Raw genomic sequence first — 12,525 nt, 5'->3', positions numbered from 1 at the left:
AAGCACACAATTGGGTAAGTCACTATACTAAGTTAGTGAGCTTTCAAAGACTAACTAAAGAGCCTCACTAACCACTAGACCTGGCATAAGCTAGCTCTCAAAACTAATTACACTAAAGAGCGTAGCAACACTAAGAATGTAATACAAGAGAAGGCGGTGAAGATTATACCGACGTGTTGAGGAGTGAGCCAATCACAAGATGATCATAATCAATCACAAGATAACCAATGAAATCCTTGGACAATGATGACACAAGATTTTTTTACCGAGGTTCACTTGCTTGCTAGCAAACTAGTCCTCGTTATGGCGATTTACTCACTTGGAGGTTCACACGCTAATTGGCAACACACGCCAAATCCATAATCGGGTGCCGCACAAATAACACAAGATGAGGATCACATAAGCCACAAGCAATCCACTAGAGTACCTTTTAGCTCTCCACTAGGGAAAGGTAAAGAACCCTTCACAATCACCACGATCGGAACCAAAGACAATCACCAACCTTCGCTTGACGATCCTCGCTGCACCAAGCCATCTAGGTGGTGGCAACCACCAAGAGTAACAAGCAAAACACGAACACCAAGTGCCTCTTGATGCAATCACTTAAGCAATGTACTTAGATTCACTCCCAATCTCATAAAAATGATGAATCAATGATAGAGATGAGTGTGAGGACTTTGGCTAAGCTCACAAGGTTGCTGTGTCAATGCAAATGGCCAAGAGAGTGAGCTTGAGCAGGCCAAGGGGCTTAAATAGAGCCCCCTCGAAATTGAGCCGTTGGGCTCCTCACTGCACACTTCTCGGGTTGACCGGATGCACCGGTCGGATCGACCGAACGCACGCCACCAGCGTCCGGTCATCCGATTGCTGCCACGTGTCATCAAATGTTTAACCTTAGCCGCTGATCTCCAACGGCTATCTTCCAATGCTTGTGTGGTTAAGTCAAAACCGGATGCGTCGATCAGTAGCAGAGCTCGCGCGCGCACGCCACGACCAAGACATGACCGGACGTGCTGCTCCCTATGGCAACCTAGCAACCTAGCGTCAGGTCATTTCTAGAGACAATCCAGAGCCATCCAAAAGCGATTGGACATGTCAGATGCACCTCGACCGGACCTAGCCCAACGTCCGGTCAATTCTTCTCCTCTGTGTGCCAAACTGAGCAACTGACGTCAGCATACGTCACATTCATTGAGCTACATCCGGTCGCAGTCCAGACAAGCCCGAGCACGCCACCTTCTTTTATAATTGACCGGACGCTGGAACGCTAAATCCGGTCACACCGAAATTAGCGTCCGGTCACTATTACTCAGTGACAATTAACTCATTCACTTCACCAACTTCTCCACCCTTGCTCAAATGTGCCAACCACCAAGTGTATCACCTTGTGCACGTGTGTTAGCATATTTTCACAAATATTTTCAAGGGTGTTAGCTCTCCACTAGATCTAAATGCATATGCAATGAGTTAGAGCATCTAGTGGCACTTTGATAATAGCATCTTGATATGAGTTTCACCCCTCTTAACAGTATGACTATCGATCCTAAATGTGATCACACTCACTAAGTATCTCGATCACTAAACCAAAAAGCTTCTATCAAATTTCACCTTTGCCTTAAGCTTTTTGTTTTTCTCTTTCTTTTTTCCAAGTCCAAGCACTTGATCATCACCATGGTCACACCATAATCATGATCTTCAATATTGCTCCACCACTTGGAATAGTGCTACATATATCATGATCACTTTGATAAACATGTTAGCACTTAGGATTTCATCAATTCATGAAAACCAAACTAGAGCTTTCAGATGTGTGTCGCCTCCTGACGCGCCGCCGCCGCCCGATACGATCACCCTTGTGAGAACTATGAAGCCCGTGCGATGTACACGGCGAGCTCGAGCCCATTGCAGCTAGCCACGAGATAGTAGTTGGCGACATACCGGTTTCACATGACACAAGCACCTCTCAGGCTCTGCTTCCATGTCTAAGAGGACGTAGTCGACATGGACTCTGCAGACGTGGGTGGAGGCGAGCAGCCGATCCCAACGCATACTCCATAGACATGGGCGGAGATTGAATTTGCAAGCGACAATAACTCTTTACCTTTTAGGACTGTACGTGATTGCTTTGTTTTTGAATTAACTAACACTTAGCCCGCACGTGTTTGCTTTGTTTTGGGCCTGTACATGAATGCTTTGGGCGAGTAGGCTGCGTCCGTTTAAATAATTGGCGAGGTGGCTGCCTGTTGCGGACTCTAGATTTCATAGTAAAAAAAGTTATTTTTGAACAAACCCACATGAGACGGTGTCTATTGATAGAGAAGGAAGGTACAATCCCTAGGAACAAAGCAAAATAAAAACGTTAAAAGATAATTACTTTATTAAAAAAGATGATATTGCGTTGAAAATCGTCTAACGTAACTAAAATTTTGAGAGTCGACGGAGATAATATGTCCAATTTTAGGGTTTAAGGATAAAACCTAATCTCCAATAGCAATAGTCCAGGGTAAAAAAATGACATTTTTTTATATATTAAATGTCAAGTAAGGACCTGCTTGAAACAAAGAAATGCAGAACATAATAATAGGAGAAAACTGATAATTAGAAAATGCATGAATTTTATACTAACGTGGTGTTTGGAAAGCATAAATACAATTAGTATAGAAATTTAAGAGCTAGCTGCAAACTTAATTGCTAAGAATAAACATAGGCCCTGTTCGGCTTACCTCATATTCGGCTTGTTCGACTTGTTTTTTCAGCCGGAACAGTGTTTTTCTCTCACAACAATTCAGCCGGAACAGTGTTTTTCAACCAGTTTCAGCTAAGATTCAGACCAGCGAACGGGGCCATAGCAGTAAATACTTTTTCCCCTTTAACATGAGTTGATGCCATTTCTTTTCCTCTTGCTCACTAGAGTTTAGAAATCTTTTATTTGTTTTGTAGGAACGAGAGTTTTGGTGGAAAGGATGGGAGTTTAAGGGTCAACTCTAACTAATCAATTCCTCGTGCCTAGGGATGGTAATTGGGTGAGAATTGTATTCTTACTAAAAAAATACATCATCGCTCATCATGATTTGCCATATAATTTTTTCCTCGAAACCCTCGTACCAAATAGAGATATGAATTCCATCTTCAACTTTCTCTATTATTTTCCTCTATGAAACAAATAAGGGCCCGTTCGGCGGCAGTCGGACCAGGTTTGGTTCCTGGCCAGTATACACCAGTTTTCAATACGGATGGCTCCGTTCCACCCGGAACGACCGCCGGAACGGCCCGTTCCCAAAGAAACGAACGGAGCCTAAGGGATTTGAGACTAAAAGTCGATTTTCCACCTTAACTCCTATCGCCAACTCTTACCACTAATTTCCATGCCCCTTTCCACGTAGTTGCGAAACACACCCTAAGCACACATCAACTCTTGCAATCGTGAAGGAAAAGAAAACAGAGTTGGAGTGGATTATTTTTTCGCATAGAAAAGAACATCAATTCCAAACGCGCGCTTCAGCTTCGTTCGCTGTGTTCCATTCCTACATGATCTTCCTTTGGAATTCCCCCAATCCAGACAGGCCCTAATCGGCCACGGCCCAAGGCCGAACCAGGCACGGCCCCATTTCCGCCGCCGCCGTCGGCCGGCATTGCCGCGCGCTCGCCGTTGTCCTCTCCACCGCATCGGGCCTCGCTGCCGTCGCCTTCCTCCTGCGCAACCCTTCCTCGCCGTGTGGGCACGCCGCCCGTCTTCGTCTCATCTCGTCGGCGCTCGTCCTCCCTCCCACCCTCCAGCGCCTGCTGCCTCTCCATGGCGTGGATCTGGATCCTCGCGGCGGGAGCCGTGCTCCTGTGGGCGATCTCTCTGGGGCGGATCCTCTCCTACTCCTCTCCGTCCTGTGTGCCCCTGAGTCCGCAGTTCATGCCCCCTCTCCGCGGCGACAGGAGGAGCCGGAACGTGCTGCTCGTCGTCGCCCACCCCGACGACGAGTCCATGTATGTTGTTAGTTCTCCTTGTGTTTTGGATGCTCAATTGCCATGTCTGTGGAACGTCTGCTTAGTTCTAGTTTGATGTGTTGCTTGATTCTTATTGCTTTCTTTTGTGTTGCTACAGGTTCTTTGCTCCAACTATTCTTTTCCTCAAGTCAAAAGGTCACAGTATTCACATTCTGTGCATGTCTCGAGGTTAGATGGCAAGCAACTGACGCTATATGTTTATTTCTTCTGTTGTCCTATACATTTGTTTATCTGAGCTCAGCACAGAACAGGAATGGCCATTGTAATGTCTGCTAGGATGCATCATAAAACTGTCATAGGTAACACTGATGTCGGTTTACTGTATGCTTGACAGCACACTTCAGATGATGCAAGCACGGTGCTTAAACATGCAGTGCCACTGTGTACGCATGATTTTTAGTGAATTAAGAACAAGTAAAAATAGTACTCGGCACATCTGAAGTACTAGCTAAGCTTTTAGCAATAAGTTTAATAGTATTTTTTTCCCTGACACGTGAACAATAAATCACCCATAACAAACTTACTCCTTCCACAGGTAATGCTGATGGTCTCAGAAATACTCGTAAAGAAGAATTGTACCATGCCTGTGAAACCCTTAAGGTACTCGGATCCTTAACTAGTTCATTTTACCCTCAAAGAGCAACCTTTGTACAGTTCCTGAAGCAGCTCATGTCATTACAGATTGTACATGAACAAGTTAAAGTTTTGGACCACCCGAAATTGCAGGTACTTTATTTTGAGTACATACTTGCATACTTCTACATACTGTTTGAAAAACATGTGATCTTGATCCTATACATTTCATAGGATGGATTTCATGAGAAATGGGACCATGGACTAGTAGCAGAACTTGCCATGGAGCATGTCCAACTATGGTCCATTGACACGGTAGTGGCTACATCTCAGAGACCTTATGAACTTCAAAATACATTGCATTTTAGTATACTATCCGCTTCTCCTCTCACCCGTATTAAGTTACCTCGAGCCATTGATGCTTGTTTCTTCGATCCTCCAGGTTATAGTGTTGAAGTAACATGAGTAGTTAAAGTACACAAATGTGCCGGTCTGCATTTTGTGTACTATACAAGACACGTTTACAAAGGAATTCTCACCAAGTCATCAGTTCTCCTTTTTTGTTTACTTCTCCTGAATAATTTAGTAAATGACATATATTGGGGTTATGCTTGTTCTAACATTATCACTTCTTTTCTTAAGAAAAGACACTTGTGACTACAGTTTGCGAACTGTGCTTAAAAATCCTGAGAATGAATCCTTGCAATCTGATGATCTTAACAAATTATAGTCACTTAGTACTCTATACCATATTCAGTTGCTTTATGCCTTTACCTTCATTTACTACATACCTAAAAAAAATTCTAGTTTTTTTCTTCCTTTGACGGCCGCTGCTTACTGATGCAATATTTGATGCCATTTTAGATCGTGACATTTGATTCATATGGAGTATCAGGTCATCCAAACCACAAAGATGTTCATCACGGCATATGGTTAGTTCAGTTATCTGGTATAACACTGCATGATTAGCCACATGCATGAATCACTGAAATTGTTTGTTAACATTGGGATTCTGGTATGTTGGGCATCAGGACTGTTGTTCTTTGGCTGTGCACAGCTTCTTCTCATTTCATTTACTTGTTCATTTTTTGTACTACACATATGCATATCACATTTATGAGATAGTTTTGTATTTTTATCACTCAGAGTCTAAAAAACTTTATTTCTATATGAACAGCAAGTTTCTCCGTGCGAACAGGCAGGGGAATGTGGAAGCTTGGGAACTAGTAAGTTTCTTCTCTTAAATCCTTCGACAGCCTTATTATTTGGATTTACTTCTCAAACCGATTTTCACTTTACGAGGAAGAGAATATGTGTGTTACTTTGTTGACTTTGTCAGTGCTATGTTTAGCTGAAGCTACGGAACTCTTAATTTTTCTTGGAATCGGAAATGCATAAACTATAATGCTACAGCCTACATTGCCAACTCCTTTTGGTAGATGACCTAGTTTTTTTTATAATATATATTTTTCAGAGATTTTGCTATTTTATGAATGAACATCATTTCTGTATTGCTAAACTTCATGGTCACCTTATCTTTACTTTACCTTTTTTTGGGGGGGGTCTTGATTGTACCATGTTTTTTCTTCTTGCTGGAAGAACACATTAGTGTGGAGGAAAGATGATTGATGTTGGATTATTTCTAAATGCAGGGAAGCCTGAATATTCTTCGCAAGTACAGTGGTCCGGTTGACATTTGGCTCTCTTCGTTCATCTCCTTCACAAGGTCAAAGCAGTCAATCTATACTCTAGTTAACAGTAGCCCATCCAGAAGCTATGAAGCAATGGCTGCACACAGAAGTCAGTGGGTTTGGTAAGTCTAAGAGTATCATATTTGCATTTTCATGGAGAAAGCATTGTTTCTGCCAAATTGAATAGAGCGCTGGAGATCAATCCACTTTTAGCCTCTATAAGTTCATAACGAAGTTTCTGATTGCATCATATTTATGTAGTTCCTCGCAATATATCATGGCCAACATATAATGAGTCACTGACTTGCTGATTGCCGCCAATATATTGTCCCTGACGGCGTCTCTCTACACCTTTCCCGTATCAGGAAACAATAGGGACCATGTTTAACTTAGTAGTTAGGGAATGTTTTTTTTTTCTCGAATATAGGGAATCTCTTTTCTGAATTGAAGATAATCAACACATTCTATGTGTCTTTGCAGGTTTAGGAGATTGTTTGTCATGTTCTCGAGCTACACATACATCAATATGATACAGAAAATTTAACATGTGAGGTGACGTCATATCAGAGCAAGCCGCTAATATGTGTCAATGGTTTTTAGTTGTACATCCGCAATAGGCAGTGCTCATAGGGTGATTGTAGGTCGTCTTATTCCCAATTATGTACTACAGTATGTTTGTAAGTTTTGGTACTGAATGATTGAAATACAGTCAATCAGTATTGGAGCATGCTCACCGGCTTAGCTTATGGGTGTGTGGTCAAACGATTTCTGGTTCGTATTTGACGTCCTTGATTGACGAACTGACCTGCTAACTAATCCTGTTGTACTACTGCTTCTGTCCCAAAAGATGCAATTCTGGGTTTGGATCTTGTCAAACTTAAAATATATTAACATCTGTGACTCTAAATAAGTATACTATGAAAATATATTACATGATTAATCTAATATAAGGTTTATTCGGTATTATAATTAGTGATTTTTGTGTATAGATTTGATCAAATTTAAAACTGTTTTTAAAAACCAAGAATGGTATGTTTTTTTTTTTTTTTTTGGAACGAATGGATTAGTTGCCACTGCGAGAGTCCAAAATAGGTTCCATTTGAAAATCACATACTGCTCCGCTGGAAGTATTGGTTCAAAAATCACTGCGAATGAAGGGGCTTATATGAAAGACACCCCATTTTAAAACGCGTACCCCAACGCGATGAGTTGAACGACGACCAAATCGCGCGTCGCGAAAAGTACACGATGAACCTATTAAAATCTTCTTCCTTCGTCTTCCTGCTTCGTCGTCAGATCCACCATTGCCTAGTCCACTACTAGCACCATCCAAGAGGCATCGAAATTACCTCTTGTGATTTGAGAGCTGGGAAGAAAGCTCGGGAAGGCGGAGCAGAGCATGATGCTTCCGAGCGCCGAGCTGTCGTCGTCCAACGGCGGCGGCGGCGCCAGTGGCCTGCCGACCCTGCCGGACTTCTTGGGCAGGAAGAACAAGTACGTGCGCATGGACGACGTGCTCCCTCCTGAGCAGGAAGGCGAGGACGGCGGCGTCCTTGTCCGTGAGCGCCAGAGCAGCAGGAGATACATCTTCGCCTGCTCCGTCTTCGCCTCCCTCAACTCCGTGCTGCTCGGCTACGGTAAGTTTCTTCTTCTCGACTTGGACGACTTCTGCAGCCAGTTCTTGGATTGAAAGTAGTAGAGGACAAAAATTTCGACCTTAATTGAGCTTTTCCTAGAGTTTCTTGGCGACCGACTGTGCGTAGGATTTGGAGATGGTTAGCGCTGAATCGCGTTGACATTTTGCACCATAGACAATGGCTGCTGCTTCTTATAAACTGTCACTGTTAGTGGTTAGTTTGCTAACGAAGTTTCATAATTCACATCCAAATGTCAGATGTTGGTGTGATGAGCGGTTGCATTCTGTTCATTCAGAGGGATCTTCACATCAACGAGGTGCAGCAGGAGGTCCTGGTGGGCTGCCTTAGCTTCATCTCCCTCCTCGGCAGCCTCGCCGGCGGGAGGACATCGGACGCCATGGGCCGAAAGTGGACCATCGGCCTCGCCGCCGTCGTCTTCCAGGCCGGCGCGGCCGTCATGACGCTGGCCCCGTCATTCCGGGTCCTCATGGTGGGCCGCCTGCTTGCCGGCATCGGCATCGGGTTCGGCGTCATGATCGCGCCGGTGTACATCGCTGAAATATCCCCCGCGGGGTCCAGGGGCTCGTTCACATCCTTCCCGGAGATCTTCATCAACCTCGGCATCCTCCTCGGGTACATCTCCAACTACGCCTTCTCAGGGCTCCCCGACCACATCAACTGGCGTGTCATGCTAGCCGTTGGCATCCTGCCGTCCGTGTCCATCGCCTTCGCGCTGCTCGTGATCCCGGAGTCGCCGCGGTGGCTGGTCATGCAGGGCAGGGCCGACGAGGCGCGCGCCGTGCTCCTCCGGGTCACCGACACCGAGGACGAGGCTAAGGAGAGGCTCGCCGAGATCGAGGCTGCTGCTGCGGCCGCCGCCAGCAATGGCAATTACGGCGACAGGAACAAGACGGTGTGGCAGGAGCTGTCGAGGCCATCCCCGGTGATCGCCCGGATGCTCGTCACCGGAGTAGGCATCCAGTGCTTCCAGCAGATCACGGGCATCGACGCGCTGGTGTACTACAGCCCGACCATCTTCCGGGACGCCGGGATCACCACCGAGCGCCAGCTCCTCGCCGCCACGGTCGCCGTCGGGTTCTTCAAGACGGCGTTCATCGCGCTGGCCATCGTGCTAATCGACCGTGTCGGCCGGAAGCCACTGCTGTACGTCAGCACGGTCGGCATGACCGCCTGCCTGGCGGCGCTGTCCGCCGCGCTCTTCCTGCAGGCGCGTGGGTCGGTGTCCCGCGGCGCCGGTGTTGGTGTCGCCATCTTGACGGTGTGCGGCGACGTGGCCTTTTTCTCGGTGGGGATAGGGCCCATCTGCTGGGTGGTGAGCTCCGAGATCTTCCCGCTGCGACTGCGCTCGCAGGCCGCGGCGCTGGGGGCCGTGGCCAACAGGGTGACCAGCGGCGCGGTGGCCATGTCATTCCTCTCTATCTGCCGCGCCATCTCCGTCTCGGGCGCATTCGCCGCGTTCGCGGCCATTTCTGCCCTCTCGGTGCTCTTTGTGCACAAGTTCGTGCCAGAGACCAGCGGCAAGACACTGGAGCAGATCGAATCTCTGTTCGGTGGCGGTAGCGGCGGCGAGGACCGGCGGGAGCTGGAGCTCGGCGATGTGGAGCAGCTGGTGTAGTGACACTAACATGCATTGGAATGGCCTCAGCAATTACAAGAGTTAAGAATTCTTTCACTTGTTTGATCGATTAATTACTCCTCTTTTCTCAACAAGTATAATTTGACTGGCCCACCTGCCCGCGAGCAGTAGGCATCCACATACTGCCATGTTCGTTTGGGCTTGTTTGACTTATAAGCCATAGCTGAAAGTACCGTTGGCTGATTTGGTGTGAGAGAAAAATACTGTTTATTAGCTGAGAAGCCATGGCTTATAAGCCAAATACGACCGAGCGAACAGGCTGATCACCTGTTTGACAGGTCCAGTAGCCGCAAGAGAGGGCCAGCGTGTGAGAAATTTAATTGCCTCACTGATGACATGATACACGTTTTGAACTGAATGTAATTCTGCAAAAGCGCTATCAAACACAAAGTCAGACATTTTGCCGTCACAAGATCTCGGATTAGGCAATTTTTTTATAGTAGAAAACAAAGGGAAATCAGCCAGCCTAAAGGCAAACACAAATGTTCAGATAATATCCATATTATTGTTACACGAATCAGCCAGCCTAAAGGCAAACACACAAGATTCACGAAAACCTGAAGTGAAGTGGGCGGCGATCGACGAAGGCTGGTCCGCTGATGACTTGAATCACACAGTTTCTTGGGTAGGTTGAGCTTGAGCAGGCTTTGCAACTTCGTTGTCGTCCCTGACGAGGTTCAGGATGCCAGCGTGAGAAAGCAGGGCCCAGACATGGGTCAGGAACTCCCGACCATTCTCAAGCTGTCGCATGTGTTCCTTGGCAGTAATGTGCGAGGGCGCAATGTAGATGATCGTCTTGGCCCAGAAATCTGCCATTGCCTTCCAACGCTGTGCTTCATCCGGCATGTCGTCCTCAAGCTGCTTGCCGAGCTTCACGCCTTTCCTGAAGACTGTCGGAGGGTTGTCTCCTAATTCCTTCATTTTTTGATACCTTTCTGAAGGCGCCCCAGAGGATGGCAAATCTTTAGCTATTTCTTTCTTCACCGTATCTATCAACTCTTTTATGTCCGCTTCACGGTATGGAAGCAGTTGCGGGACAAATGCAAGCAAGTAGGCACAATATCTAGACAATGTAACTGCAACATATCGGTCTGGACTGCTCCCATTCCCACTGCTCGGAGAAAGATGACAGTAGTCAGTTGCGATATGCCAAATCAGCATGATCTCTACTTGAGAATGATCCTTCAGTGTCCAATGATCCTTCAGTGCCCAATGCTCAAACATACTAATGCGGACCTGTGATGCTAGCCTATTGGTCTGCTCACCAAAGGTTGGTTTGATCGACCCAGCAATAGCTTTCTTTGTTTCAGGGGATATTTCAACAGGGTCTAAATTGCACTTGGGAAAAAACTTGAAAAAAACCTTGTCCGGCAAAATAACTGTGTATTGGGCAATCCAATTCCTATTTCTCCTCTGGGGAGAGATTGAAACTCTGATGAGAAAACCGATCAACTTCTCAAGAAATGCAATTTGTTTATATTTGACATACACACAGGCAAGTGATACCTTGATCCAGTCTGATGCCAGATAAACTAATGCTTGCAGTAGTTCTACCACGAGGGCTGTACCAAGAAGTACTAGAGTAATGATGTAGTCAGATCTTGTAATTTGTACTTGTATGATAGGATCGGGAGTCTCAATAGTCACAGAGCCTTGAACAGTATACACCAGAACCAAAGTAAGAAAGATTACTCTCAAGAGAAACGTTAGAAAGTGCATCACCATATTAAAGTAGATGTCGTGATATTTTGTGAAGAAGAAGTCATAGCAAAAACCCAACTCCACTTCAATAATCCTGAATGCTCTTTCGTAATGCTCTTCAGTTTGAAGCAACCCATTGAAGACAAGATGGTGGGTTGTAGGAAGTCTCTCTTGGGCACTGGACAACCCCTTGTACCGTCGTAAGCAGAACTGGCACAAGGCAAGGGACAAGCACACATCTTCCAATGTTTCTCCACGGTCTGAGTTGCTACAACAATCCCATATCTGGTCAATGTCAATGGTTATGACCTGACGGATAGCATAGACAAATTGGTACTTGTCGCCCTCCGTGGTCTCATGATCAGTGTCTTTCTGATGACCAATTGCATTTTTCATCATGGATAGTATCCCTCTAATGAATAAGAGAACAATGTCCATGGCCCTTGTCAAATAAAGGGCCACTAAAAGACCAGAGATACAACTGGAACTTGCACTCCTGTGTGTCTCTACGAAGAGCTGCATACTCCTGCCCAATGATTCCTTTTTGCTATATGGATTCAGTAGCGCAGAAAGCATAGCAATGTAAAACACATACCGAGCAAAACCAGTAATCAACTGCATCAGCACCTTGTTCTTCTTGTCGTCGTAATCGAATTGGCTGACAGCAATCGTGCCACCCGCAGCCATGAGCAGTGCTGCACCCCAGACAGTGTACATGGAATTCTTGACTGGAGAGGAGTGCATGATACTAAGGGTGTAAAAGACGAGAGGGAGCAACGACGCGTTACACACCGCCAGGACAAAACTGACGATGGAGTTGTGCCACCGCCGCTTCCAGGTAGCCAAGATAAGCTGGAGAAACAGCAGCGCAGCGGCCACTGCCACCAGAGCTTCCACCTGGATGATCGTCCACCTTGAGTTGTCCAACAGGTGGGATAAAGCCTCCGCTGCCCTCGTCCTGTTAACCAGCACTCCATTCTGTTGGGATCCTAGCTCCATTGATGGAGAAGGAGAGATTTGGGTGTTTCTCTTGAAGGAGGTCAGCGAGGCTGCTGTGGTTGGGGACCCGGATGTATTCTTCTTATAAGAAATGTGTAGTGGTTGTGATGACATTATCCGCACCGAGAGATTCAAGCTGAACATTATACAGCCTGTTCGTTTGGCTAGGCTTGATCGTTGCTGGATCGTGAAGAAGTACTACTGACTAGTTTGGTGTGAGAAAAAAATATTATTCCGGCTAAAAATTGACGATCATTTACGACCGTAT

General features: G+C 46.0%; 3 protein-coding genes across 3 annotated transcripts; 2 read left to right on the top strand and 1 right to left on the bottom strand.

The window, feature by feature from the left end:
• The first annotated feature begins 3,465 nt into the window (after window positions 1–3,465).
• LOC136494217 (uncharacterized) lies at window positions 3,466–7,135 on the top strand. Its single transcript, XM_066490384.1, has 9 exons — window positions 3,466–3,978; window positions 4,097–4,167; window positions 4,535–4,599; window positions 4,681–4,725; window positions 4,807–4,887; window positions 5,437–5,504; window positions 5,750–5,798; window positions 6,225–6,385; window positions 6,744–7,135. Exons 1-9 carry the CDS (start codon window positions 3,794–3,796, stop codon window positions 6,805–6,807), a joined length of 789 nt encoding a protein of 262 aa, XP_066346481.1. The 5' UTR covers window positions 3,466–3,793; the 3' UTR covers window positions 6,808–7,135.
• A 289-nt stretch (window positions 7,136–7,424) lies between these two features.
• On the top strand, window positions 7,425–9,672 carry LOC136494216 (probable polyol transporter 4). Its single transcript, XM_066490383.1, has 2 exons — window positions 7,425–7,900; window positions 8,158–9,672. Exons 1-2 carry the CDS (start codon window positions 7,663–7,665, stop codon window positions 9,534–9,536), a joined length of 1,617 nt encoding a protein of 538 aa, XP_066346480.1. The 5' UTR covers window positions 7,425–7,662; the 3' UTR covers window positions 9,537–9,672.
• A 494-nt stretch (window positions 9,673–10,166) lies between these two features.
• LOC136492548 (uncharacterized) lies at window positions 10,167–12,257 on the bottom strand. The gene has a single exon (XM_066488526.1). The coding sequence runs from the start codon at window positions 12,255–12,257 to the stop codon at window positions 10,167–10,169; it is 2,091 nt and encodes a 696-aa protein (XP_066344623.1).
• Window positions 12,258–12,525: the final 268 nt, after the last annotated feature.

The sequence above is a fragment of the Miscanthus floridulus genome, chromosome 11, assembly GCF_019320115.1.
Source record: "Miscanthus floridulus cultivar M001 chromosome 11, ASM1932011v1, whole genome shotgun sequence".
In the NCBI taxonomy this organism is placed as follows: domain Eukaryota; kingdom Viridiplantae; phylum Streptophyta; class Magnoliopsida; order Poales; family Poaceae; genus Miscanthus; species Miscanthus floridulus.
This window is presented reverse-complemented; position numbering and strand designations above follow the sequence as displayed.

What these genes read in the sequence shown, in the direction of transcription:
- LOC136494217 (XM_066490384.1), top strand. Translation starts at nt 3,794, where the DNA reads ATGGCGTGGATCTGGATCCTCGCGGCGGGAGCCGTGCTCCTGTGGGCG. An exon ending in CATTCTGTGCATGTCTCGAG is followed by an intron (nt 4,168 to 4,534) that starts GTTAGATGGCAA and finishes CTCCTTCCACAG; the next exon opens with GTAATGCTGATGGTCTCAGA. An exon ending in AACTATGGTCCATTGACACG is followed by an intron (nt 4,888 to 5,436) that starts GTAGTGGCTACA and finishes ATGCCATTTTAG; the next exon opens with ATCGTGACATTTGATTCATA.
- LOC136492548 (XM_066488526.1), bottom strand. Translation starts at nt 12,257, where the DNA reads ATGGAGCTAGGATCCCAACAGAATGGAGTGCTGGTTAACAGGACGAGG.
- LOC136494216 (XM_066490383.1), top strand. Translation starts at nt 7,663, where the DNA reads ATGATGCTTCCGAGCGCCGAGCTGTCGTCGTCCAACGGCGGCGGCGGC. An exon ending in CTCCGTGCTGCTCGGCTACG is followed by an intron (nt 7,901 to 8,157) that starts GTAAGTTTCTTC and finishes TCCAAATGTCAG; the next exon opens with ATGTTGGTGTGATGAGCGGT.